The 24,563-nt window shown below is 38.4% G+C and overlaps 1 protein-coding gene across 8 annotated transcripts in view; it reads left to right on the top strand.

The window, feature by feature from the left end:
* cobl (cordon-bleu WH2 repeat protein) overlaps nt 1–24,563 on the top strand; it is a 69,039-nt gene that overhangs the window by 12,088 nt on the left and 32,388 nt on the right. For 3 of the 8 annotated variants that reach the window (XM_046043861.1, XM_046043860.1, XM_046043866.1), the window contains exons 3-9: nt 7,148–7,342; nt 10,993–11,203; nt 11,570–11,608; nt 13,316–13,544; nt 15,646–15,734; nt 16,063–16,134; nt 20,796–20,966. In XM_046043861.1, the coding sequence (XP_045899817.1) occupies nt 7,148–7,342; nt 10,993–11,203; nt 11,570–11,608; nt 13,316–13,544; nt 15,646–15,734; nt 16,063–16,134; nt 20,796–20,966 (1,006 nt within the window). Of the gene's footprint in view, nt 1–6,286; nt 6,356–7,088; nt 7,343–8,738; nt 8,814–10,992; nt 11,204–11,569; nt 11,609–13,315; nt 13,545–15,645; nt 15,735–16,062; nt 16,135–20,795; nt 20,967–24,563 lie in introns of those variants that run through there. The other 5 variants (XM_046043865.1, XM_046043868.1, XM_046043863.1 and 2 more) reach the window with 4 other exon arrangements.

Here is a 24,563-nt window from a genome sequence, read left to right on the forward strand (position 1 = left end):
CATGCTTCTGTGTCACTGGTCACAAGTGGACAAGATGACTACATGGGTCATGAGAGGATGGGGTGGGCTGCTGTTACAGTAAGTGGATTTCTCTCCTTTAAGGAGGTATGAAACAGATACTCCTAGATTGCTGACTTAACCTGAGGTCATTTGAATGAAAACCCTTCAAATTATTATATAAGGGCTGTATGTAACATAATTGATCCCAATGGGTCACAATTCATTTAGCACCTGAGGTGTGGTGTTTTCTTTTAATCTCCCTTGGGTTATTATGTTACTGTTACTGACTCTGCACTCCTGTTGAACAGATTGTGCCGAGCACTAACCTGATTGTTTTAATAGTGGTATAGAAGTCGTCACTTGATAATGAGGTGAACCAGGTTACATACAACCTGATGATCCTTTTCAAGATCATTTGAAATGCTGGGACTTGATTTAAACACTGCAGCCTCTATAAAACATGCTTATTGTACTGATACAAACAAGCAAAGAGATGGGATTTATATATATATATATATATATATATATATACAGTATATAAAATACTAAATTAGTATTACTTAATCATTCAAATGTTGAGAATGGTTCATGATTGTATACAAACTGTAACCACAGACTGTTGACAGCTGTCCAAGAGTGGAGCAAAAAGTTGTTACACCAATACAGCCTAACAGACCCCAAGGCATTAGGTCAAACTGATGTTGATTTATATAACTTAAGGAGCTTTTTTGATTGTAGAGAATTATGTTAATGAGTTATATTAAAACTATTATTGTGGAAGGTTGTCAAATCTGCCATCCCTGTCATTATACACCGCATGTATCCACATTATGCAGCATTCACTCACTATTCCACTGGTCAATGCCAAGAATCACATTTGTTAGACCTCAAAGATATGCATTTGCTAATATGCAAATACTTTGTTGAGTAACACTGAATGTAAACATAACTTTTGTTTGTTTACAAGAAAGTTTATCTGTGATTAATTTTGATTATCTTTCACATAGGGCCGGGCGATATGGCCAACAATGTTATCATGATAGAGAATTTCATATTATTCGATATTGATAATTATCTCGATAAATGTGAAAAGTCACTCAGGAGCTAAAAAAAGCCTTTAATCTTGGTTGGTAAATTGTAGTTTTAAACTATTCTTTGTGGTCAGAACATGACAAACACTTGCCAAACACTGGATGATTTCACAAATCTGATGTAGAACATTCAAAACAATTATGATAAAATCTTTTTTTCAACAAATATGCATGAATAAGTAAAACATTTTTTCAGTCCCTTTTGCTCAACAAAATAAATAAAAATAGAAAAATTAAGTGCAAATTTGAGATTCAAATTAATTAAATTAACGTTGCCCAGCCCTACTTGCACACCGAACAAACTAAAAATGCTTCAAAATTGGTGTAATTTTTCCCTTTAGAAACTACAACCACAAAGCAAATGTGAAGTTAAAACTGCACAGAAAAGCAGATTCACACATAAAGAGTATATATATATAGTTTGTACTTCAGTGCGCTCTAAACGTTCTGCATTTTTTACTTGCTATGGGGCCAGCGGGGAGGTTGTGGTGGACCACCCCAGTAGTGGGAATACAGAGTCAGACTAGCATTATCATTAAACAAGTTTACTTGGCATCACAGTAGGGTGGGGTTTTTAACCACATGGCTGGTAACATGAGCATCGAGGCATATGCTAAACTAGGAGGCTGTAGGCCTAGCAACTGCAAACAAATGCTTTACCGGGCTCATATGTCTCCAATACTCACTTCTAAAACAGAAAGTCTGTCTTCCTGTCTTTCATGGCTTTCTGTCCCTGCTCCTTTATCTTTCTCTTGGTCACTCACCCATTGTGTGTACTCAAAATCCACAGCTGCTACTAAACGAAGGGACTGCACTCTTCTGTTGTCAAGTGGGGTAAATATAGGTTTCCATGGGTACGCCATGACACCCAAGGGGTATTCTGACTAGGTAGTGGGGCGCTGTGTGTGTGGGTGTGAGGGGAGTGGCTGATGGTCCAGGATGTGTATCATTCACACTGTGTCCAATGCACAACAGGAGGTTAAAAGTCAAGTGTGCATGCAGGCAAGTGTGGCATGTGTGTGAGCTTATGGGCAGGGTGTGTGGCACTCAGGGATAAAACATGCACACTTTGTTGATGTTTCTACTCTTCACTGATCTGTCTCCCAAATAATATTCCATGATTTGAAGGAATCATCATGAATCGAGCCCATTTTGAAAATATCTTTTTTTACTCATTCAGGAATAAGACAGAATGGAGCTGTAATATACTGTAATATACTTTTACAGTACTACAACTAAAGGTTATTTAGGTCTTTTGGTATTTAGTGACTGGCTTAAGGGTGGGTGGGGTCCGAGGTCAGGAATGGAACCACCATCATTACCAACCCCCGCTACCAAATGAGCTACTCCTTTTTTTATTCTCAAACTATCTTTGAAGTCATCAACTGGGAATGAAACATTGCCTTGTCAAGCTATATAAACATGAATGTGCTTCTTCAATTCAATCTAGCTTTATTGGCATGCAAAACAACAATAAAACTACAAATAAATTACAAAAGAACAATTTATTTTATACAGTTTACATGTATACAGCTTCTTCAAGCAGATGCAGGTATTGTAGCTGCTCAGCAGAGCACCACGAGGTTCTACAAAGTTTCAGTAATTTAAAACACCCCTGCTTTGAATATAGCTAGACATATGTTTGATAGGACAGATTAGATCTGAAACTTCTAGCATTTAGAAAAGGTTAGGCAATTTTGTGTGTATGTGTGTGTTGAAGACAGCCAGCCAGCAAGTGTTTTAACTTGTCAAAAGAAAGATCTTGTAGGACAGTTGAAATATTGTCTTATACAGTGTTTATGTTACTCAAATATGTTATTATATATGTTTATTTTTACATCAATTATATGTCATACAGTTTTGGTTTCATCCATTGTTTATATTCTCAGAATGCAAGTTTTTCATAGTGAATGTAGGGCAGTCAGCGCTGTGATTTGGGCCAATTAATCTAATCTAAATTCCCAGTTGGATGTCTTCATTAGAAGATAGTGGCTCATTGTTTCGGTGATCCTATTGTCTGACACTAAACAGACTCTCATCTGATGGGATGTCCATCTCTCCGACTGACTTACTGACTTCATGAATGTTTGTGGCTCTGCCTGCTGCCTTAAAGCGTAGTTTCATTTATTCACTTGCACAGCAGACTTTGTTGTTTTAAAGTAGGCTAGTCTGTCTGTCTTTCTCATGCCGTCGTATTTGTAGCATTCTGTACCACTGCATTGCTGGTATCAGTAGCAGACTGACTGATCCTTTTATTATATAGGAATTGCTGACTGAAAGAAGAGAGTAAAATACCATAGACATACAATCATTTGAAAGTGGCAGGAAATAGTTTTCAGCTAAAAAACAGACCACTTGTAAATGGAATTTGTTTTGGTGGCGTTGGTGCTGACAGAGCACAGTTCAGAGCATAAAATAATATATTCCGTTATTTTTATTGGTTATTTTTAAGATCTTCCAGAGTGGGACATTTTTAGGCCATGTTTCCATGGCTGGGATTAATACAGTCACTGACAGTTCCTTCTTTCCTCAGCAAAGAACCTTAGGTAGTCTCTAGTGTGTCTGAGCTGTGTAATGTAATTTAACTTCTCAAGTAACAACAGAAATCTGACTCTGACGTTCATGTATTTGCATTGCATACGTATCGCCAAACCTGTCATTTGAACAGCATTTAATTTTTGCTTACATCTTTATGACACCTTTTCCATTTCTGTCCGGGACAGTGCTGAATTTGTGCAGTTAGCATAGTTTTTTTATTTTCATTCTGTCCCGTATTCACACTGATCTATAACTTACACAACCACACACATGAACACACAAACTGAGTCGTACTCACACACAGACTTGATTTATCCTAACAAGGAGTGAGCATGGTTGTATTTGGGTCAGGGAGGAGGTAGCCTGACGTTCACACACACACTGTAAATGCACTTCCATACACACAGACGTGCAGACAGTGAGACTAATCCGTTAAAGAGGCTAGCACACAGACCGCAAAATAGGGTGACTGGTAGGCTGTGTATAGGCCCACGTGTTACATCATTACTTACTATTCACTGAGAACAAAGGTAAGGTTATAACAGTTTTTAAATATAAATAGCTCATTTAAATATTACAGATACCTTTCTTTTGCTGTCATTAAAGGCCATGTTGACAAGAACCAAAAGTTCCTAGTAGTTAGCTAAAACACTTGTATGTCTGTTTGGATTAAGACAACATCAAAGTCTGACCAGCTAGAATGTATTACTGACTTAAAGAAACACAACACCGTTGGGTGATGATTGACCTGCACTTGATGCCATTAAGAATGACATCATATACACCTGATTCAGACATGTGTCATTGTTTGATTATTGCTCCACAATCAACACATTCTATGTTCAGTAATAGATGGCAACCAGCATTATCGCAAAAGTGCGCCATGCACTGACTTGTAGGAGCTAAAATACTAAACTGTAAATCTGGCATCCATTATATTTTTTAGAAATATTCCTTTTTTATATCCATCTTTATGATTGAGTATCATAAACTACAAAATTGTCTCCTGACACATTGAGTATTAAGTTTAAGTTAATGTAAATGAGAGAGTCCAGCTTTTGAGAAATGTTGATTGGCCTGTCAGTTTGTGATTTCCTGTTTGAAGATATAAAACATTTTACCATATCTATACTGTAGTTTTATAGCTTATGGCTTTATATATTCAGCTGCTTTCCACATTGTTGTTACATTATTATATGTCAGTGTTTACATGAGATGCCGGATGAATTACCTACTGTGGAGACTTGATTGTAGTATATTTAGTACTTGATGATTTTAGTATATGCTCCCATCAAATAAGCGAACGAACTGACTTGTCTTTGTTGTATTATATTTGTGGACTCACGTGTTGTCCTGGATGATTTTAACATATGAGTCTAAAGCACCTTTGGTAGTTTGATCTGAATTTAGCATTTATTTGTATTAGAGACTTATTTTTTAAACGTTTGGTAACATTCATTTGAGTGGCATAAACAGCTCAAGCCAGAACAGATTTAACAGAGGATAGTGAAATAAATATATCCTTGTTAATGTTGTTTGGTCAAGTGAAAATAAGTGAGTGGATCTGAAAGATCCATTAGTAACCTTGTGTGTGTGTGTGTGTTGGAGCCCATTTGTAACTCAGTCCCTGTAGCAGCGAAGCACTACTTTCCCCTGCTGGAGCACAGGGTTTCCTTGCCCTTCGTTCCCTGCTTCTTCTATACTCTCTCACCCTTTCTCTCTCTGTTTACGCTTGCTCATTCTAACTCTGTGGGAGACGAGGCTTTTCCTAAAGGAGTCTTTGTGTGTGTTAGAGAGAGGGTGAGAGAGAGGGAGAGTGAAATGTTATGGTGAGACAAACAGCAAGAGAGAGGGAGAGGAGGATACTAGCTGACTGTGTTAAGCCTGGCCGGGGCCCAGTTCCACAGTTCCACAGAGCCCAGATCTGTTTACCTTCGAAAACACAGACTCACCAGAAAATTACCAAAATCTCGTACATTTACAAAAACATAAAAACACATATGTTTTTAAATGCATATTTAGACAGAGCACCATGCAGTTAGTGAATTGAAATTATCTACACCACAGATTATGCTCAATGCTGTCAAACCCTTAAGTATAGTCTGTCAGTCCCATGATGTATCCGCTGAAAATCACTTTCTGTATTACACAATGAGTCAATGACACTGTGGGGCTTGTGGGTGAGAGTTAGTTGATATCAGACATAGCCGTTAATGGTTAACTGTAGCCAGGTTAGAGTCCGCTCACCGTGTTCCCAGGCATTCTTCCTTCACTCTGCTCTCCTAGCCTTTACACTGGGAAGGAGTACCTAGAAAGGATACTGGATTATACACCACTTGATACACATACACATTCACTCCGAGAGTGTGCCTAATCCTTGGAACTGGATTTATAAACAGTCTGATATATAATACTTTTGGAACACTTAATCATCACAAGGATTGTTTTTGATGTGAGTGGCATGTTTTTTTTGTTTCTTAATTTTTTATCTAACGCTAATATTTGTGCTGTGAAGACAGAGAGGGAGTGTGTGTGCTGAAATGTGTGATATAGAACAGCTATTTGTCATTGTTAGCAGAATGAAGTGTTTGTTTTCTGTCTAATCAGCTGTCCCTGTCCGGCTAAGTACAGTTTATGTTGAGCCGAGGTCAAATGTGCAAAGAGCAGCATCTCGTCGCCAGCATTTTATTGACATCTGCCACATCGCCACCCACATGAGCTGTTTTGTGAGTGTAGTTTTTTTTATGGTTTTCATAGAGCTATTGTCAACACTCTAAATTATGCATGGTGTGTACCTGAGCCAACCAAAAACCTTATGACCCTCTAAATATTGCGGCTTTGAACAGTTTTTGGTGCTACACAAAAGTTTATACTTTATATAAGCAGATATTGGTTATGTGACATTAGAGTATTTTGAAAAGTGAGTAAGATTGATTAAAGAGAGGGTGTTATTATAAATGATTAAATAATTATTCATATTATTGTTAGGAACAGATGGAATAAGCAGCTGCTTACAGCTAGATCATATTGACAAGCAAAAGGGTCATCTTAACATATCTGTTGACAGTTGTGTAATCTTAATGAAGAGAGAGACTGTGTCACAAACAGAAAGACAGAAAAAAGTGATTGGTATTCAGGCTGCTCCTGAGGTCATGGTAGTGGGTTGTGTTCATTAGGTTGTTATGCTGTGTAACCAAGACTGGACTCAAGAAAAACAAAAATGACTCATTAGGAACCAAAATGATCTTTATGATTTATTTGTTTCAATAGGAGTCAGAATGGGAAAACATTGCATCAAATGAAAAGGGCGTTTTGCTTAAGAATCAATACACTGTTTACTTGACTTAATCAAAACATCATGCATCTATCCTTGATAGATCAGATAACTGCTTCATGAACTCTAAATGTGATATCATTAAATGAATGCCTGTTTTTTTCCTAACATACATATGATGTCAGAAACTACAAGGAAAACGTTAATAAGATTTCTCCTCTGAGTGTCTTTTCCTTTGTCGCAGGAGGAGAATGAAGGCGCGTGCCCCACCTCCGCCGCTGGCTCCCCAACCTGCCCCACGCCACATCTTCAGAAACACTGTACCTGATGGAGGAGGGACATCAGGCATGGACGCCAAGGAGAACATGCTGAGGCCCACTGTGGATTTACAGCTAACTCTACCACAGGGATATCAGACCTCTGTAACTGAGGATGGCAGGTGAGAGGACAGAAGGGGCACACAAGCACACATTTACTCTGACTGTATCACTCTCTTTCTAGTGTTTTTATATTGCAACCAAATTGTTTTCCTCATGGATGCTGTGTTATTTGACTCCAACATGTCCATCAATCCATCCATATCTACAGGAAATTGTTAATATCTATAAACATGAAGATCTTAGTTATTGCTTAGTTGAGCAATATAATTTTGTTTTCTGACTAGTCACCTGACAAACAGTATGAGACCTGTTTGTCTTCTGGGTCAGTTTGGGTTGCTGTGCCAGTGGGCCTTGTCAAAGGGTCCCATTCAAGCGTTGTCCCAGAGAGTTGACAGATGAAGGCTGACCTGCTAATTCTCTCTACCCCTAATGAGATTCTCTCCTTTGAGGCACAAAATCAAAGATGCCTCCCCTAGTACAGAACAACAAGGTGCTCTTCTAATAACCATAGTCAAGCTTTAGGCCAGTAGGCATCTCTGTGCTACTTCTCACTAGAAGTAAACGTAAGTTGTTTTATTATAAAGGGAACTTTCTAAAGTTAAACATGTAGAATGTTTTGGTAAACGGGCATTTCTGGTAATGGAATATTTGAAATTGCATTTTCAGATGGGCTGTGTTTACAGTAAGGAAATTAGAACCATATACGGTAATAGTTTATATGGTCATAGGCAGAGTGTCATAAATGTACACATACAGTATATCATAAATAGCTGATGCTAAGTAGCACACCCAACCATTACTGCGATCAATTTATTGTGTGAACATGGACAGTTAAACAAGGTGAATTAAGATAAAATACTTTAAAAATACTAATGTAGTAGATAATGTAGTAACATTTGTGTGGCACTGTTATAGGAGAATTGTAGGACTGGTGCTAATGTTTACATTCCTGATTGTAGTATTATACTAATATTGTGTCTTTACAGTATAATGTATAGTTTGATTTTCCAGAATTTCAATGTGCACAAAACAACTTAAGGTACGATGTGTAAGAACTAACAAAACTCTCCATCTGTCGAATTCATACTCCAAAAAAGCAGCACATATTAGGTCATAACTACTGCTAACTGCTGTTAGCTAGTTAGCTCAGTTAGCCATGCAAGGCAGAGAGGCAGCGACAGCATGTAGAGCTAGACTATTTTTTAGCATTAAGGGTTTGTTTTGAACAAACAACAGTTAGGGATTGTTGGAATAGTGGAAAACCAAGATGCTTTTGTCGAGTTTTATTTTGTTTCTGTCGAGTTTGAATGAAGTGTGTTCTATGATAACGACAATTAGTTTGGTTTTGTTTATTTATTAGACTAAAAAAGCTTGTGTAACATAGCAAAGTAAGAGAAGTGCAACAAGGCAAAGTAAAATCCAGAAAGGGAGTGAAGTCCAAAACACAATCAAACAGGATACTTAGACTCAATAATTGAAACAGGAACCAACCAGGAATCAGGCGAGGAAACAGACTGGCTGGAAGAGAGGGTGAGGTAACATATGAGGATAAGCTTCATGACTGTACAATCAAGTGACGTTGATGCTACAAAACATTTCAACAGTGATCCGACGCGGACTGAACACAACACAGGGATTAAATACAACAGCAAACAAGCAGTGCAGGAGCACAACGAGACATTATGAAACAGAACGGGCAGCAAAACTAGACACACAAAGCGAACGCAGATAACTTTAAAACAAAACAGGAAACAGCATAACACTGAAACACGGACTGAATAGACAAAGCACTCAAAGACAAAAACGTAACTTGACACAGACAAGGACCCGAACGTACTTTCATCAAAATGAAGAAATGGATAAGGACAAGAAGAAGACAGACCGACAAAAGGACCAGGATGACTGAAACGGAACACAGAATGCATGAATTACCAAATGGGCAGAACTCAGGACAGGAGCACAGGACCAGGATGAATGAGCATATAAAAGCTAAATGGGGAAAAAAAATTAACTAGTAAATGGAACTAAAACACAGAACCAGGACTAAACACTAAGGCAGGAACTAAAACACAGAACTAAGAAAAGAAAACAGGGAATGAAACTGAAACGGTAACACCGTAAAACTTCAATTAATAGCCGAGTCCCAAATAGCCGCCTACCTCCTTTACTGGCCTGGTGTGGGAACACATTTTGACAAATAAATGTCTGCCTCAATTAAACGCTTGGGCTAGTTTTTATAGAAGTTCTTTGGATGTATAAAACCTCTTAAATCCCACGGGGTTGCCCACTTTAGCTGCTTCTAAGCTGCTTAGATCGTTAATACAAATATTAATGTGTTTTGTGGGGTTTTTGTTTTTGGTTTTTTTAATAAAAAAAATAAAAAATAAACAAATATTAATGTTTAAGCGCATGATCAATATGTCAGTATGGACATGCTACTCATTGTTAGATTCTCCACAATACAACTGTTCAGTTCATTTAACAGAAACAACAAGACCCAAAGTCTAATTCTTATAGATTTAAACTGTTTCATAGTAGTTTCAGTTTTGTGCTAAAGGAATTAAAGGCCTGTCCCAAATAAAGGCAGGGTCAATTCAGTGATTTTAGCAAATAAAAGCCTGTAATGTAGCTTGTCATGATTGGAAAATGTGATGATGTTGAAGTTCAGTGGGAATGAACCAGGGAGGTTAACAGGTGGAAATGTGACATGTATTCAGTACTACACTGGATGATTTCTTTCTGTTGATTATGTGGCTTACTTCCCTGTCTACTTACCTACCTGCACTCTGTCCGTGCACTCAGTGCTCGTAAAATGTCTTTTGGGGGAGTGACTTAGGCTGGAGGCCTGACGGGAGAAGGTGGGATTTCTTCGGTTGGATACTTTCAAAATCTAGCTGTCTCTTGCTTGTTGTCCAACGTTGCCTACCCCAGCATTGAGAAGCACAAAACACAGAACACCGGGTCTGTTGATTGCAGATTGTCCTTTTAGTTAGACTGTCCATGCAATAGTGATTGTCAATGGTGTCCTTTGTAGTGTTATCTCTCAGTTCTGTCATCTGATCTGGCTGCTTCTAGAAAACACTGGAGACTGGTCTTGGTTTCTTTATCTGAGGACTGACAGGTAGTGCTATAGCCGCCCACCCCTCAGTGCAGACATCAGAACTTCTCCTGTGGCTTGATGGACATAAATGGTGTCATTATTTCTCTATGCCACTATGTTTTGTCCACTGCCCTTTTATTGCAGGATGCTCTTTAGAGTTTCTGTCTTGATACACCACACAGATTAAATCTACAGTATATGATAAGTGGCTTCTCTGCCTTCTGATGTTTTTGGGCCTTTGTTTTCAATTCTCCTGCAAAAGCTACATAGGTAGCATTTTGCTCTTCATGTCACAATCTGTGCTTTTGCCATTCAATCTACATCAGCTCAATGTTTAAAATCATATTCCTTGTGCCTATCAGTTAGCCATCCACTCTAAGGGCATCAGGTATGAGTGTTGTTGTATGAAGTAATTAAAATTGTCTTTACCATACCTAAAGCTAGATAGGCTTTGTAACCCTATCTTCTCTCCTGCCTCCCTCTCTTTCTCCCTCACTCCTCGTCACCTCCTGTGGTTCTTTCTTCCAAACTCCCTCCCTCTCTTCCCCCCCCTCCCCTCTTTTTCACTTTTTCTCTCTCCTCCCTTCTCTCTCTTTCTCCCTCTCTCAGTAAGGCGCTGATGGACCTGCTGGTCGAGCTGTGTAGCCGCTACCACCTGAATCCTGCACTGCACACCCTGGATCTGCTGTCACCCGAGGGCCACAGTTTGGGGTTCAAGCCCAACGCGCTGCTGGGCTCCCTCAACGTGGCCTGTGTCCTCATCAAGGAGAAAGTTTGGGAGGAGAAAGTGGTGCGCAGACCAGCGCCCAAAGTGCCAGAGGTGAGAAACGGCTTAGCCTGATGCTGTGATCTGGATGTTCTTTTTGCCATGTGTGCTTTGTATTTAGGATTTTGTACATGTCACAGCATATTTAAAACCTGCTGAAATTATGCTTGTCAGCTTGGATTCTTCTGGGTTTTAATGGCAGGGACAACTAATATTTGAAAATACGAGTGCAAAATACCCCAAAGCTATTTATGTTTTGTTGTAATTTAGATTAATGTAGTACAGAAGACCAGTGAAAAAGCCGTCAGTATATATAATAGTTGTGCAGTTTACATGTACTATATGCATAGATCCTTGCCCCACAGCCTTGTGTAATGTCCGTCCCTCCCTTCTCTACCTTTTACTTCTGACCGCTGGCAGGAGGCAAGGCCAGTGAAACCTGTAAGGGCCCATGCTAAGGTAGGAAGCCAGTTGGGATTAAACTGACCTAGTATGACATTGGAGTCAGTTCTTATATGCTGGACTTTCAGTCTTGTGTGCCTTTTTTGTCCTCATCAGCTATATCCCCCTCTGTCTTGTTTTTATATCATCTGTTTTTACAGCTCACTTGCCTGATCTGAAGTTATAAATACTTATTTCTATTGAGCATTTGAAACTTTCTCTCCCCCCTTTTCTCTGCCTCTCCTTTGCTCTCCTCCTACAGTTTGAATATTTGATGAGTGCCTTACCTTTAGTTACCATGCATTATTTCTCTGCTCTTCTCAGGGCTCACTGGCTGCTCTCTCTCCCTTTGACCTTACCTGTCCTTAGGCCAGAGACTGAGACTATTCCAGACACAGCTGTCAGTCATCCCTCCGTTTTATCCGTCTTTTCATTGTACCACACCAGTGTCAGCAGTTAAAATGCAATTATTTAAGTGTGATATACTGTACTCTACTCACTGTTGTCAGTTTATTAGGTACATCCAGCTAAAATGAATGCAGTCTAATACAACAGCCCTGTAATACATCCTACCTTCATGAAGATGTTGATGTTGTTTTGTTGGAACTGTTTGAGAAAAGTGTTGATTTTAACTTAATGATCATTTTGGAGTTATGCTGTTAAACTGTATTGTGTTTCTAATATTAAATCTACATTCTTTAATATGAATGGGGTGGACAAATGTAAGAAACATGTTTCAGTAAAATGAAATACAATATAGCATCTGTATAACTTGACTGATTCACTCAACAATATTTAAACATGTGTAAACCTTGCACCCAGTCAAGTGTTCAATTCAATATAGCAAACTTCAGCCTGATATAACAGTAGCTTGGTGCCTTTTACTGGTACATGAGGAATACAACAGAAGTAGAAACAATGACAAAGTGAACAGATGGGATTTCAGTTAAATTAAACCCCTTTATAAAGGACTCCTGCTGTTCTTCTCTTATCTATGATTAGTCTGCGGTCTATCAGCAACAGTTTTGACTGTGACACTAAAGGCTTACTGGGGAAGTCTTGTGAAGCCATGTGCTCTGAGTGCTGTCATGTAGTTGAAGCACTTTTCCCTGTAGTGATACATAACATTGAATGTCACTTTACTTGAAATAAAAAAGCCACTGAAGTTGAAGTGGCGTGTGTGTTTTTATAGAGGCTGATGTGAACCACTTAATGCTGTACAGTCTATATCACTTCTCTATGACAGATAACTTTGTAGTGTTGACTACCTACACACACACACACACACACACACACACACACACACACATCCAAGATCATATGCATGTATGCACACCCATATGCTCACAGGAATCATCATCTTTAGTCTAATAAATGTTCCTTATTCTGTCAGTTTACCCATACTGTCATGATCAAATATATCTCATATTTGTTAGGTCAGCCTGTAAGATTTAATTCATCTTAGTCACCTTATTTCTTCGATGAAGGCCAACTTCTTGATCTGAGATGTAGCCAGTGGGACCTCCACTTTGAGTAGCTTTTTACACTCTTGTTAGCTTGCTTATTCACTGCAGTTCAGTTATTTACAAGAAAATATGTTTCTGTGAATGCAGAATGGGAAGATTTCTCCAATGGCCACAACAGTGCCATAATAGCCTTTTATCTCATACGGTTATTAGGCATTTATGTCTAATGTTTCCCACCATTCTCCTCTCTCTGTTTCAGAAAACAGTACGTTTGATGGTGAACTACCACGGCAGCCAGAAGGCAGTGGTACGCGTCAACCCCTTGGTACCACTCCAGACTCTGATACCTGTCATCTGTGACAAGTGTGAATTTGAGCCTGCACATGTCCTGCTCCTGAAGGATAGCGTCAGCCGCCACGAATTATCACTGGACAAATCTCTGACAGAGCTGGGGATCAAGGAGCTCTATGTACACGATCAGAGTCTAGGTAAACCTTAACCACTGTTTCTGTCCATTTCATTTTCTGTTTGGGGTTCAGGGGTTTATAAATTACTCAATGTGCAGTGTATATATTGAAACTGAACTTCCCATTAGAGAGCCACATCTTTCAAAAGTAAAATGATAATTTTATAGATTAGGTTTTAATGGGAGAAATTTGTTACTGTTGTATTGTTATTTTGAATTAAATCCCGATATTGGATGAATTAATTAATCAATGAATTAAAAATGAAAAGAGCCCAACCTAATGTTCTTTGGTGGCTAATGTTAGTAAGCTGATTAAAGCAGATAACATATGCAATCATGAATGGCTCATTCAGCCATTTATATATTATGAAATTAACATCATTCCTATGAATATATGTGTGTGTGGGGACAATAAGTGAGCACAAATGCTCACTTGTTTCCACTCTTTAAGAACTGATTTAGGACAGACCCCCATTTCGCAAAGCCTCTTGGGTTTGCAAACTTAGGTGGCCTGTATAGAACAAGCGCATGTGTTGCTCAACTCAGATTGAGCCTGAGACCCTACCATCTACAGAGCACGTTGCCCTGTGGCTGCCCTCCAACCGTTCTGTGGGTGAGCACAGGAGGAAAGAGCATTTTTCTATCAGGAACATAAAGTTTGACTTCAACAGTGTTTAATCAACTTCATCACCTTTTGCCAGATTATATGGTGTACAATCAGAAAAGAGAATAAAAGACATATTGTGCCTAAGCAGGAAGCTAAGGAAGGTATGGATCTCAGGCAAACCCAGCCAATAGCTGGTTATAGCTAATAAAATAACTAATAACTAACCAGCTGCAGGTATAAGCTTGTGTTGTGTTTCTTACTAAATGTATGTTCTTCTAAATGAACCTTGGTAAATACAACATGTCCCTTGGGGGTAGAATAATTACGATTCATCATCCTTTATCTAGTAGGGCGTTTGGTCTAAGATCTGATGTTAGGGTTCATTACCTTGGTAACCATAACAGTCCACACCCACTGATATTTATAGATATTGTCCGAGTGTGATCTTAAAGGAGAAGCTTATGGTTTATGGTCATGAAGGATATAAGCAGGAACATTTCGGCCATTATGTAATTTTTATGGTCAGTTGCTGTTATGTAATCGTTATATATTGGTTTTCAACCTTTCACTGTTATTATGAAGGTCATGTAAACTGGATCATTAAGAAATCTACAAATTATTTAAGTTGTGTCATGGTTAGTAAATATACACCAAGTGTTTCTTCCTCTGGTTGAACACTATCAGCGGTGCTGCGGTGTTACAAAAGTACAAATACAACAGATGAAATTATTCTTATACTTAAGTGACTTCATGTGTTTATAAACCTTGTCATATTTTCCAGTTCTCCAGCCTAAAATGGCTTCTGCCCCAGCTCTTACCTACTCAGGTATTAGTCATGATAAGTATTGTCTGTCTTATTGTTGCTGGTTTCAACCAAATGTAGCAGTTTAACCCAACATACTGCTGTTTGCTTATTAACCCTGCTTTTGTACTTGGAGATTGTGCGTTGGACATGCATGTTTGCTTGTTAGTCATTGTCTTCAGATAAATTAGTTGTTGGTTTAATGTCATTATAATTTTGATACTGATGTTTGTTAACATCATCAATCTCAGTCATTTTGAAATGATTTATTAGAAACTTAGTTTGCCTCTGCTTTTCTCAGAATCCAAGATACCCGGTAGTATAGCTATGTGATTTATTTTTTTTAATGGTTAGTTTACCTTCCCTCCCTGTCCTCGAGCCAACAGTGTTCACGGCACATTCTTACTTACTGCACTATAGACTGTGAAGGTTAGCAGGAGGTTGTATTTGAGAAAATAAATGTGTAGCGCCCTCTGCTGAGAAACTCATTAGATTATTCTGTTCATTTCTTTGTGAATAAAAATATGAGCAGTATGTAGACTATTCCAAAATGTCCAAGTGTCCAATAAAATGTTTATCAAGTAATGAATTAGATATCACAGGAATCAAACCAAACTGGCTTACATATGAGAGTGCACTGTAAATTCACAGTATTCTACTGTCATGTCCAACTCCTCTCCTCTTCACTTCCTCCTCTTCTTTTTCTTTTCTTAGACTCCATTTGCTCCAGCACTGCCAGTTTGGGCAGGGCAGAGAAGAAAGGCCTGCTGGGTATCTTCCAGTTCAGCAGGAGGAAAGTCAAGGTAAGACTCAAAGTCTCTTTCGCTGTTTTTTGGCGGTTTGTTGTATTTTCAGGAAAAAAAAGTAATAGTGAAGTTAATATTGGTCATGTATACCCAATATTACATTAGGATTATTGAATTAAGAGCAGCATTCATGCCATTATGCCACAAAGTTTAAAAGTGACTTAAGTGCCATGAGAAATGTGAGGTTGTGTAATTATTTACAAACTAACCTTGAGTAGTAGTAGTGCATGCCATTTATACTTACTTAAACTGATGAAGCTGAGGCAGGCTAAATGCATGGCTGAACAGTTGAATGCTGCATGTTAGCTGTGCCTTCCATTTGCAGACAGAGACAACATCTATGGACATGGATGACTGTGATGATAAAGTCATCCTAAATACAAACACAGAATCCAATGTAAGTATTACTAATAAATCGACACAAGTCCAGATGTGATAAGTGAAGTCAAAGTGGGATTTTGTTTTATTGTGATAGTCTTTGAGGCATTCCAATCACATACTAAGGTCTAACACAACAATAGGTACACCTGTACAATATAATACAAACCAGTAACAGCACAAAATACAAACAAACCTCAAACACTACCACATAGTTGGATCAACACTTCTTTGCACTCCCAACACAAACTGGACAAGCTAAACAAAAGTAGTACTTGGGTGTAGGTCAGTAGTATTGGATTTCATCACTGGGTTGGGGGGTTCCTGTTGTTACGTGCATTTCTTGCATGGCTGCTGATACTCTGAAAATGCATTCAGCCTGATGTATAATATAAAAGCATTCTCTGTTAACAGTACATAATGTTTTTTTCAAACAATATCGTGTATGACTAATGCCTACTGTATCTATCTTCATGGTAGATTTTGATCAACCACTATAAATGGCACATTAGAGATGCTCTCTCTGCACTATTAAGAAATGTTGATTGGGTGTGTCATGTTGCACAAATGCTGGTTGACAATGTCACTATCATCAAAGCATATCACTTTAGTCAATAGTATAATGACCTTCAAGTTTCCTGGCTGATCAATACATTTCCACAGTATACCAATAACAAAAAAATGTGTCAGCTTCACAAGAATGAACATTCAGGCTCTGACATTTGTAGTTTAAATGTGTAGAGAGTTTTAGCTTTAAGCAAAATTTGTTCGATAAATAATAAGTCAATCACTTATTAGTTCTTGTCATTAACAAGAACAGTAAATAACTGGTGGTTATACTTGGTAATTTTTTTTCTATTGTCATCAAGTAATTGCAATGCATCACTTTGTTTTTACTTTTCACATTTAATACTCGCACATGCTTCATAGTTGTTCCTTGTCTCCCAATGGAAGTGGAGAGGGCAAAGCTAGCATGAGCCATAGAGTCACAATTGCCACATTTATAGGAGATGCACTAGGTTGAAATATATAGTTTTTAAGCCCAGAGCCAGCTTTACAGAACAGGACCTTGTTGCTCCTGTACAATCGAATGTTGAGTTGTGTTTATGTGCACTGATGTCCTCCAGATGGCAGCAACTGTCTCCAGTCAGCAGTCTGTTAGGTCCAAAGGGGAGTACTAATGAAGCACTTGCCCACACTTTTTTTTCTTTCCTACAAGTGAGCACTGAATAATAAAATGGCTATAGGGAATAGTGTTATATAGTAATATAGCTTTTATCCTACAGTCACCATGGATGAGGGAGTGTACAGTCTGTGCCCTTTGACAACCATGGTCCCAGAAGCAACCTATATGACTGATCAACTTAGAGGAGATTTGAGGAGAATAAAAACTGGAATTTCAAAAATGTTGGTAGATAGGAAGATTTGAACAAATATCATTCAGCTGAAAATAAAGATTGATTAAGGAATTTTTGATCATAAAAAAGACTAACAACTAAAATTGTCTGGAATTTTACCGAAATATTTACCCCCTACATCCACTCTAGTGTGTGTGTTTGAAGCGTTCATCTATGTTAAAACAGATGTACATTTAGATGCTGCATTAAGCAGCTCTCTACCTGTTATATGCATAACTCAATCACGTTAATTAGATTTTGAAGCCATGAACCTCAGTGCAGCTGCAGCCACCGTGGCTCACCCCAGATCAATATGGCGTTTGATTGTATTAGCTAGAAAAACGCTGCCTGGCTCACTCTGGTTCACTCCGACTTCTCTAACCTTCTTCTTCTTTGTTCTCAGGGTTTCCTTTTACAGCGACCATCTGGCTTTCCAACGTTGAATCATTTTCATTGTCACCGTTATCATTTATTAAGTAATGTGTGCGTCGGTGCTTCTGACCACACATTTTCCTTTTGAAAGAAATTACAAAAATTAATACTTGAAAATGAAAAGGGGGAAAAGATGGTAACAGGGTATTAATTAAACTAATATATACAGAGGATGTAATTTGCTGTGATGTGAAATTTCTAGAATATATTTAAAACACTGAAATCTATTGAAGACAGGGGGAGCTCATTTTTATTTATTCATTCACTCATTCATTCACTCTGATATGATTGTTTCTCAACCAGGGACTGTTATCAGACCACACACATGCATTCGTACACACAAGCAAGCACACACATATAGACACACAGTGTTATCACCCTGAAGTGATCAGATTACCCCACCTTAGCTACATTAGCACTAAAAGCCCAGCCTCTTATCTCTTAATTGTTCATTAGGGGCTAAGATACTGTGTGTGTGTGTGTTGGGGTGTGTGGTCTTAAAACACTAACATGGTCTGAGAGCATCATGTTATAGCAAAGTGCTGATTCTGAAGCAAACTGACTTAGTAAAAGTAGCATATTGTCCCTAACCACCCACTTTTAGGTATAGGAGTTAAACAATATTATCGACTTTATTAGGAAGGTCTTCCTATCTGTCCAAATCTCCTAAATTCATACGAACTTCTTATGGCATTCACAATTGTCTAAGATGAAATTTCACGAGTTGTGATGTGTTTGCTGTTCATTTTTTGGAGGATGGTTAATCCTGCAGGGTGGAACTTTTGTCTCCCTTCTGGCAATGAGAGTGATTACACAAACATCTTCTGAGATTCAGAAATAGTTACAAACATACAGAGACATAACCACAGTTCCAAGACAGCGATCCATTTTTTAAGTAGAGTAAATGAAATGGCTACATAACCTTCTTCAAATATTTTACAAATACCAGCCTGCCCAAGAGCAGTCTTCCATCAGATATTTGTCTGATGTGGAAAAGCTACACCAATGGTAATCTGTGTCCTCACCGTCGGTTGCTTTCTTTTTTTGACTGTAATCTTTCCTCTGAACTACAAGTTTCTTTTTTATCTTGAACATCAGAAACTTTTCTTGGATGCTTCTTTTGGATGGTTTTTCCGCCATAGGATCTGCCATACTCCTAGTTGCTGAAACCTATTCCATAGTTACGGTCGCGCCAGAGCCATTTAGAAAGAGAGAAAGAGTGGGGTCATCTCTGTTCAATTTACCATGGACTCCATATTCATATACATTAATTTCCCCAATAAAAACATGATTATACATGAAAAGATTTTACAGAAAGTGGAGGTTTTCTAGGATTTTTGTATTTATCAATACTCTACTATGAAGATGCATTTTAAGTAAATGGATATCACTATTGTGGTTACAAGTACAAATGTGTACAATTTTGACCTTACCCAGCCAGCAGCAGTGCTGGTCAGAGGTGAAACGGACATTCATCCAGACAGGGCAGTGAAAGACTGCTTTTCTGCCTGGTGTTATTCTGTAGTATTTCATAAATCCAAACAATCATGACTCATATATATATATATATATATATATATATATCATTTTGTCTTCCTCAATAACTTATATTTAGTTAAGCCTGTAAATCTTCTAAATATATAGAAAACTGCTTGTCACAAGTTTTCCTCTATGCTGAAGTTAGACTGACTTTCAGTGTTATTAGTATGGAGTGAAATTTTAATAGACCTCAGTATATTATAGTAGGATCAATCCCTGAAGCACTTAAAAGGCATTCCCCAGAGATACAGTTTGAGTCATGTTACTGTAGTTATGCAGACTTTGTTCAGTAGGTTCCATAGGTTTAGTTACGAACTTTGTAATTATGAGAACAGTGTGAGTTTGGGTCCTTATCCCTGAAATGATGCAGTACATTTTGCTACAGTTAAGTTTTCCTCTCTGACTGTTTTGACAGCTTTCAAATTCTTTACCAGAGGGAAGGAGTAGGAGAGAGCAGGTGAAAAAGTCAGACAGAGTTCACGTGAATTTTCTGCTTTGAAATTATATTTTGGTGAGGTGAAAACAAGGTTGTTTTTTGTAGGATTTCAAATGGAAATCACATCAATCCTTCACATTTCTTTTTTGTTCTGACAGCCTCCACCTACCATCTACCCCACCTCCCCCTTTCCCTACTCTTACCCCTGTCAGTCACATAGCACAGTGAAAAACTGACCCAATAAAATACTATTTTGCAACAGTAAAAACATATTTTGACATCGGTAAAATATCCCCAATGTGAAGAAAGCTGCTCTCCTCAAGGCCTCTTTTTAGAAGTACTGTTCCTTTCTCATCAATCCCCACTGTGAGAAGTTCTAACCTTGGGTCCAATTAATTCTAATGACCTGGACTTAATGTTCCTTTTTGCTCAGCTTTTATGCTGTATCCCGGCATTGTCTGAACGCATCAATTAATCTGCTTTTAAACACTTTTCCTTTCTTAGATCATGGGGATATGAGGTGTGGTTTGGTTTCCGCATGGTGCCAAGGCTCTGTACCAAGCTGAGCCACGGGGAGATTCAGATTTTCAGGAGCACTTTGGGCTCTCTTTGATCACATATTGGAAACCATTTTTCTGTTCCAATGCTTCAGTCATGAGCAGCCAACCTTTGAAAATGCGCTGGCACTTACAACTTGGTCTAATATATTTGGCAATAATTACAATAATTGTTGTGACTGAAGAATGCACTATATGATTAGTGATTGCAGCATACTCACTTGATTGATAGCAAATTATCCTTAAAGCTCTTATACATTTATTTACTTCCATTAATCAAGTCTGACCTCACTTCCTTTATTTTTGACATCTCCCACAGGGTCTGTCCACAGGTGTCTCCAGCATAGAAGATCGGCCCAGCACCTTGGGCCAGTCTCAGTCCGTCATGAACATACCCAGGATGTCTCCCAAGGCTGAGGCCAAGAAGAGGAGGGCCCCAGCACTTCCCGGGGCTCCAACCATGGGAAACACTAGCATCGAGGGCTATCAGGTGAGGGGGAAAAAAGAGCTGTTGGTTAGATTTACAAATATCGATTATGTGATGCATATTTATAATTTCCAGTTATTTACATTGTGACATATTGGGTTTGAAATTCTGACTTTTGCTCCACGTACATCCAGTGTGGTAAAAGCACTAATTCAGACCTGCAGACACAAAATTTCACATGGCACACTGCAAGCAGATTATTGTATGAAGACATACACACATACACACATGAATAAAATAAAAAAATATACATATTGGGATTTTAATGATGCACATTTTTTTGTCTTAGACAAGGTCCATTTATGTAAAATATCAGAATACCTCAGCTTTCAGGATTGACCTAAAGTATGACATCTGTAAGCTGCAATCTGTTTGATGCAGTCTTACTTGTTTTGACCTGAGAGTCAGCGCCTCAATGTCAGAGTGACCTGAATCATCTACATTAGAATAACAGCTCCCTGCAGTCTCATTATAGTGTTATGGAAGCATTCTGGGAAATGTTGTTTAGCAACCAACATCCTTCCTTCCCCCCTCTGATAAGTTGTGTTTATTCGGAGGAGCTAGTGTTGTTAATGTATGTTATTGAGAGGAAATTTGGTTCTCAGGACGGCATGGAACATGGTGTTATCTTCTTTAGCTTAATTACTTAAACTGAACTGAGGAACGGAAAACATTTCTGAGAAATGTTGTGTGATATAAGCTACTGTCGGTAGCACAAGCCTGAATGATCTGATACACAGTGATTCTTGCTCTTAAAAAATATATATGTAATAAGTTTAGCATCAAAAGCAGCAAAGATGGACAATCATTACATAATGGTACAAAGCACACAGGTCGTAATTCATGTCAGTTTAAGTTTATCCCCATCTTTAACTTAACTTGGGTAAACTTCATTAAACAGAGTTCTAGTAAACCAAGATATTGTCTGTCCACTGAAGTTATTAATGGTAGAGCAAGTTTAACCATCACGTTCCTACCAGTGGACTGTTCGAAATTGTTTAAATGTGTCCTTCCTGTATGCTATTCCTTTTAACTTAGAGATGTTTGGTGTTATTTCTTTTCTTCTTTTTTTTTCCAACCTGTCCTGCCCAGCAGCCTGGTATAGAGTATGATGACCTTGATACCATATTGTGCCAGATTTTACTTTAACAAGAGAGTATTAAAATACTCCTTTGTCTGTTTTATTATTTATTTAATTATGTATTGATTTGTCACCGGGCCGGACAGGGGGGCAGACACGGGGATGGGGGGGGCACAAACAGACAGCACAGAGAAAGGACCTGTAAGAGAAGGGGGATGGAAGGTGGGGACAACAGGGAAAAGCTGTGGGAAACACCAATTGCAGAAAGCAACGAAACCTGCAATAGAACAGAGAGGGGGGCTTGGGGAGGAGAAAAACAACAACAAACAAACACAAACAAAAACAAACAATAAAAATAATAATAATAGTAAAAGACAACCAGCCGAACAGCAGCAATAAACAGCTGACATAGTAAGACAACTAAGAGAAAAATGAAAACAAGAAACAGTAACACACACTAAATAAGCAACACAGCACAGCCACGAGAGCTGGAATAATAATTAATTTAAATAAGTAACTGAAAGAAAAGCATCAGGAATAATTCTACCAGGGACAACCTAAATTTGTTTGTGTCTGTGTGTGTCTGTGTGTGCGCATAAGCCTGTTAAAGAATGTAGTTGTTAGTGAGAGTGGGGCGCCACGACTTTTCTTCTTGATGTGCATTGCAAATCTATGAAGAAGCTCCTTTTAGCTGTTGTGCTTGTTTTTAGTACCGCAAATTATAGTTGTGGTGAGGGAGACAGTAATTTATCTGTCCACCTGTCAGATGAGTTGCGACAGACACCAGAGGTGAAATACTGAGACACCACTGGGAGTCACAAGGACAGCCTCACGGAAGGGTCGGGGAAAGTCATCTACGGACTTGATGGCTGGTCTAATAATAGATTTCTCCATCTCGCTCTTATGCCTTCTCTGAACTGTCACCCTGTCTGAACACAAAGTCTCATGTCTTTTTAATGCACGTCAACACATTGCAAGGTCACACACTGCAGTGCAGGACACCTCATGTTTCACCTCTCTATTTTCTAGTGCAGCTTTTTGAGCAGGGAGATTGAAGACGGGCCGTCGATGTGTTCTGCCTGTCTTATCAACAGTTCAGCCTCAGGCCAACAAGTGATTTGAGTGAGTTTTGTATATCTTAAACAGAATAGCAACACAGCTGTAAAAAGTGGAATCTCAATATTGATTTCATGTACATTTTTAACAGTTAAGTGGTCACCCAACTGACTGATAGATGAATGAATGGATGAGAAGTATAAGTTATTTATTGATTTGTTTGATATTGCTTCATATGTGCGTAAATGTGATTAGTCATCTGAGGACACAGCAGAGGTGTCAGGTGTTCAAAGATTAGCAGCTTGCCTGTCCTGTTTTTGTTGTGTGAATGTGATTAGGAAGGATTTAGCTTCATGACAGTGAAGGGTTTCATAGCAGCCAGGTCTTATCAGGATCGTTTTTCAGTGGCCGTGGTATTAAAGAGCTCTGCATGACTTGGATCTGTGGAACAATTATACATGCCAAATCAAATCACATTGCAATCAGAATCCAAGTTGTACTTTCACATTTATGTGAAATTTGGCATTGTAGTTGCTGCTGGCAGTTTTTAATCTACACTAGGAGAAATGTTGCTTGTCAGTAGATGAGCGCATCGTCTTCAAATAATTCAAGCTCCAGTGAAAACAGATGTAACACTATACTTAAAAACATAATAGTTCAGATACAGGTTTGTACACAAGAGATGGAAGCTGGCCTGGCACAACTCACACACAATTTATCACCAAATGTGGAGTTTGTTTTTGTTGTATTTTTCATGTTTGGTTTTGCTGGCTCAGACTTAATAGCAGGTCATATGAGGACAGCTCTCTATGATGAGTGTCCTCATTACAGACCTCCCTCTGTGCCCAACAAGCTTAGGTGGTCAACTAATTGCCACTTGCAAGGCACAGTAATGGATGTTGACATCATAATACAAGCTATAAGGATGATGAGATTATTTTAACGAAGCTAAATGTTTCAAATAGCCTTTGGAGAGGAAGAGATCACTAAAGGCCGTCATTAAAATCACAGAAGGAACATAGTTAGATTAATATCACTGGCAAAATTAGGAGGGTCAGAATGTCTTTATAGTCATCTGTGGAAATATTGGTGAAATTCAGGTCCACATTTTCACGCAAGATAAACAACTTCTGTGTCTGTATCATAATTCTTTTAGTGAAAATGAAAATTTTGACGCAAAAATGATCACTCCCACTAATTGTAAATCATATCGCAAATCATAATATCTGTCAAAATAATCGCAATACGATTTGATTTTACCATATCATGCAGCCCTAGTTCCTATACAGTTGTGAGAGTGGGAATAGCATAGACACTAAAATCAGACGACAAAGTGTTCCAGGAAGAGTTGAAAGTCATCTTTAACTGTAGGAAAATGATGTTTTCACATTCTGGAGTAGAGAAATTTACCGTTTTGTTTCTTCATCTTAACAATCAACAATCTGTGTCTCTCTTTATGAGAG

Source organism: Micropterus dolomieu, linkage group LG03, assembly GCF_021292245.1.
Source record: "Micropterus dolomieu isolate WLL.071019.BEF.003 ecotype Adirondacks linkage group LG03, ASM2129224v1, whole genome shotgun sequence".
In the NCBI taxonomy this organism is placed as follows: Eukaryota; Metazoa; Chordata; class Actinopteri; order Centrarchiformes; family Centrarchidae; genus Micropterus; species Micropterus dolomieu.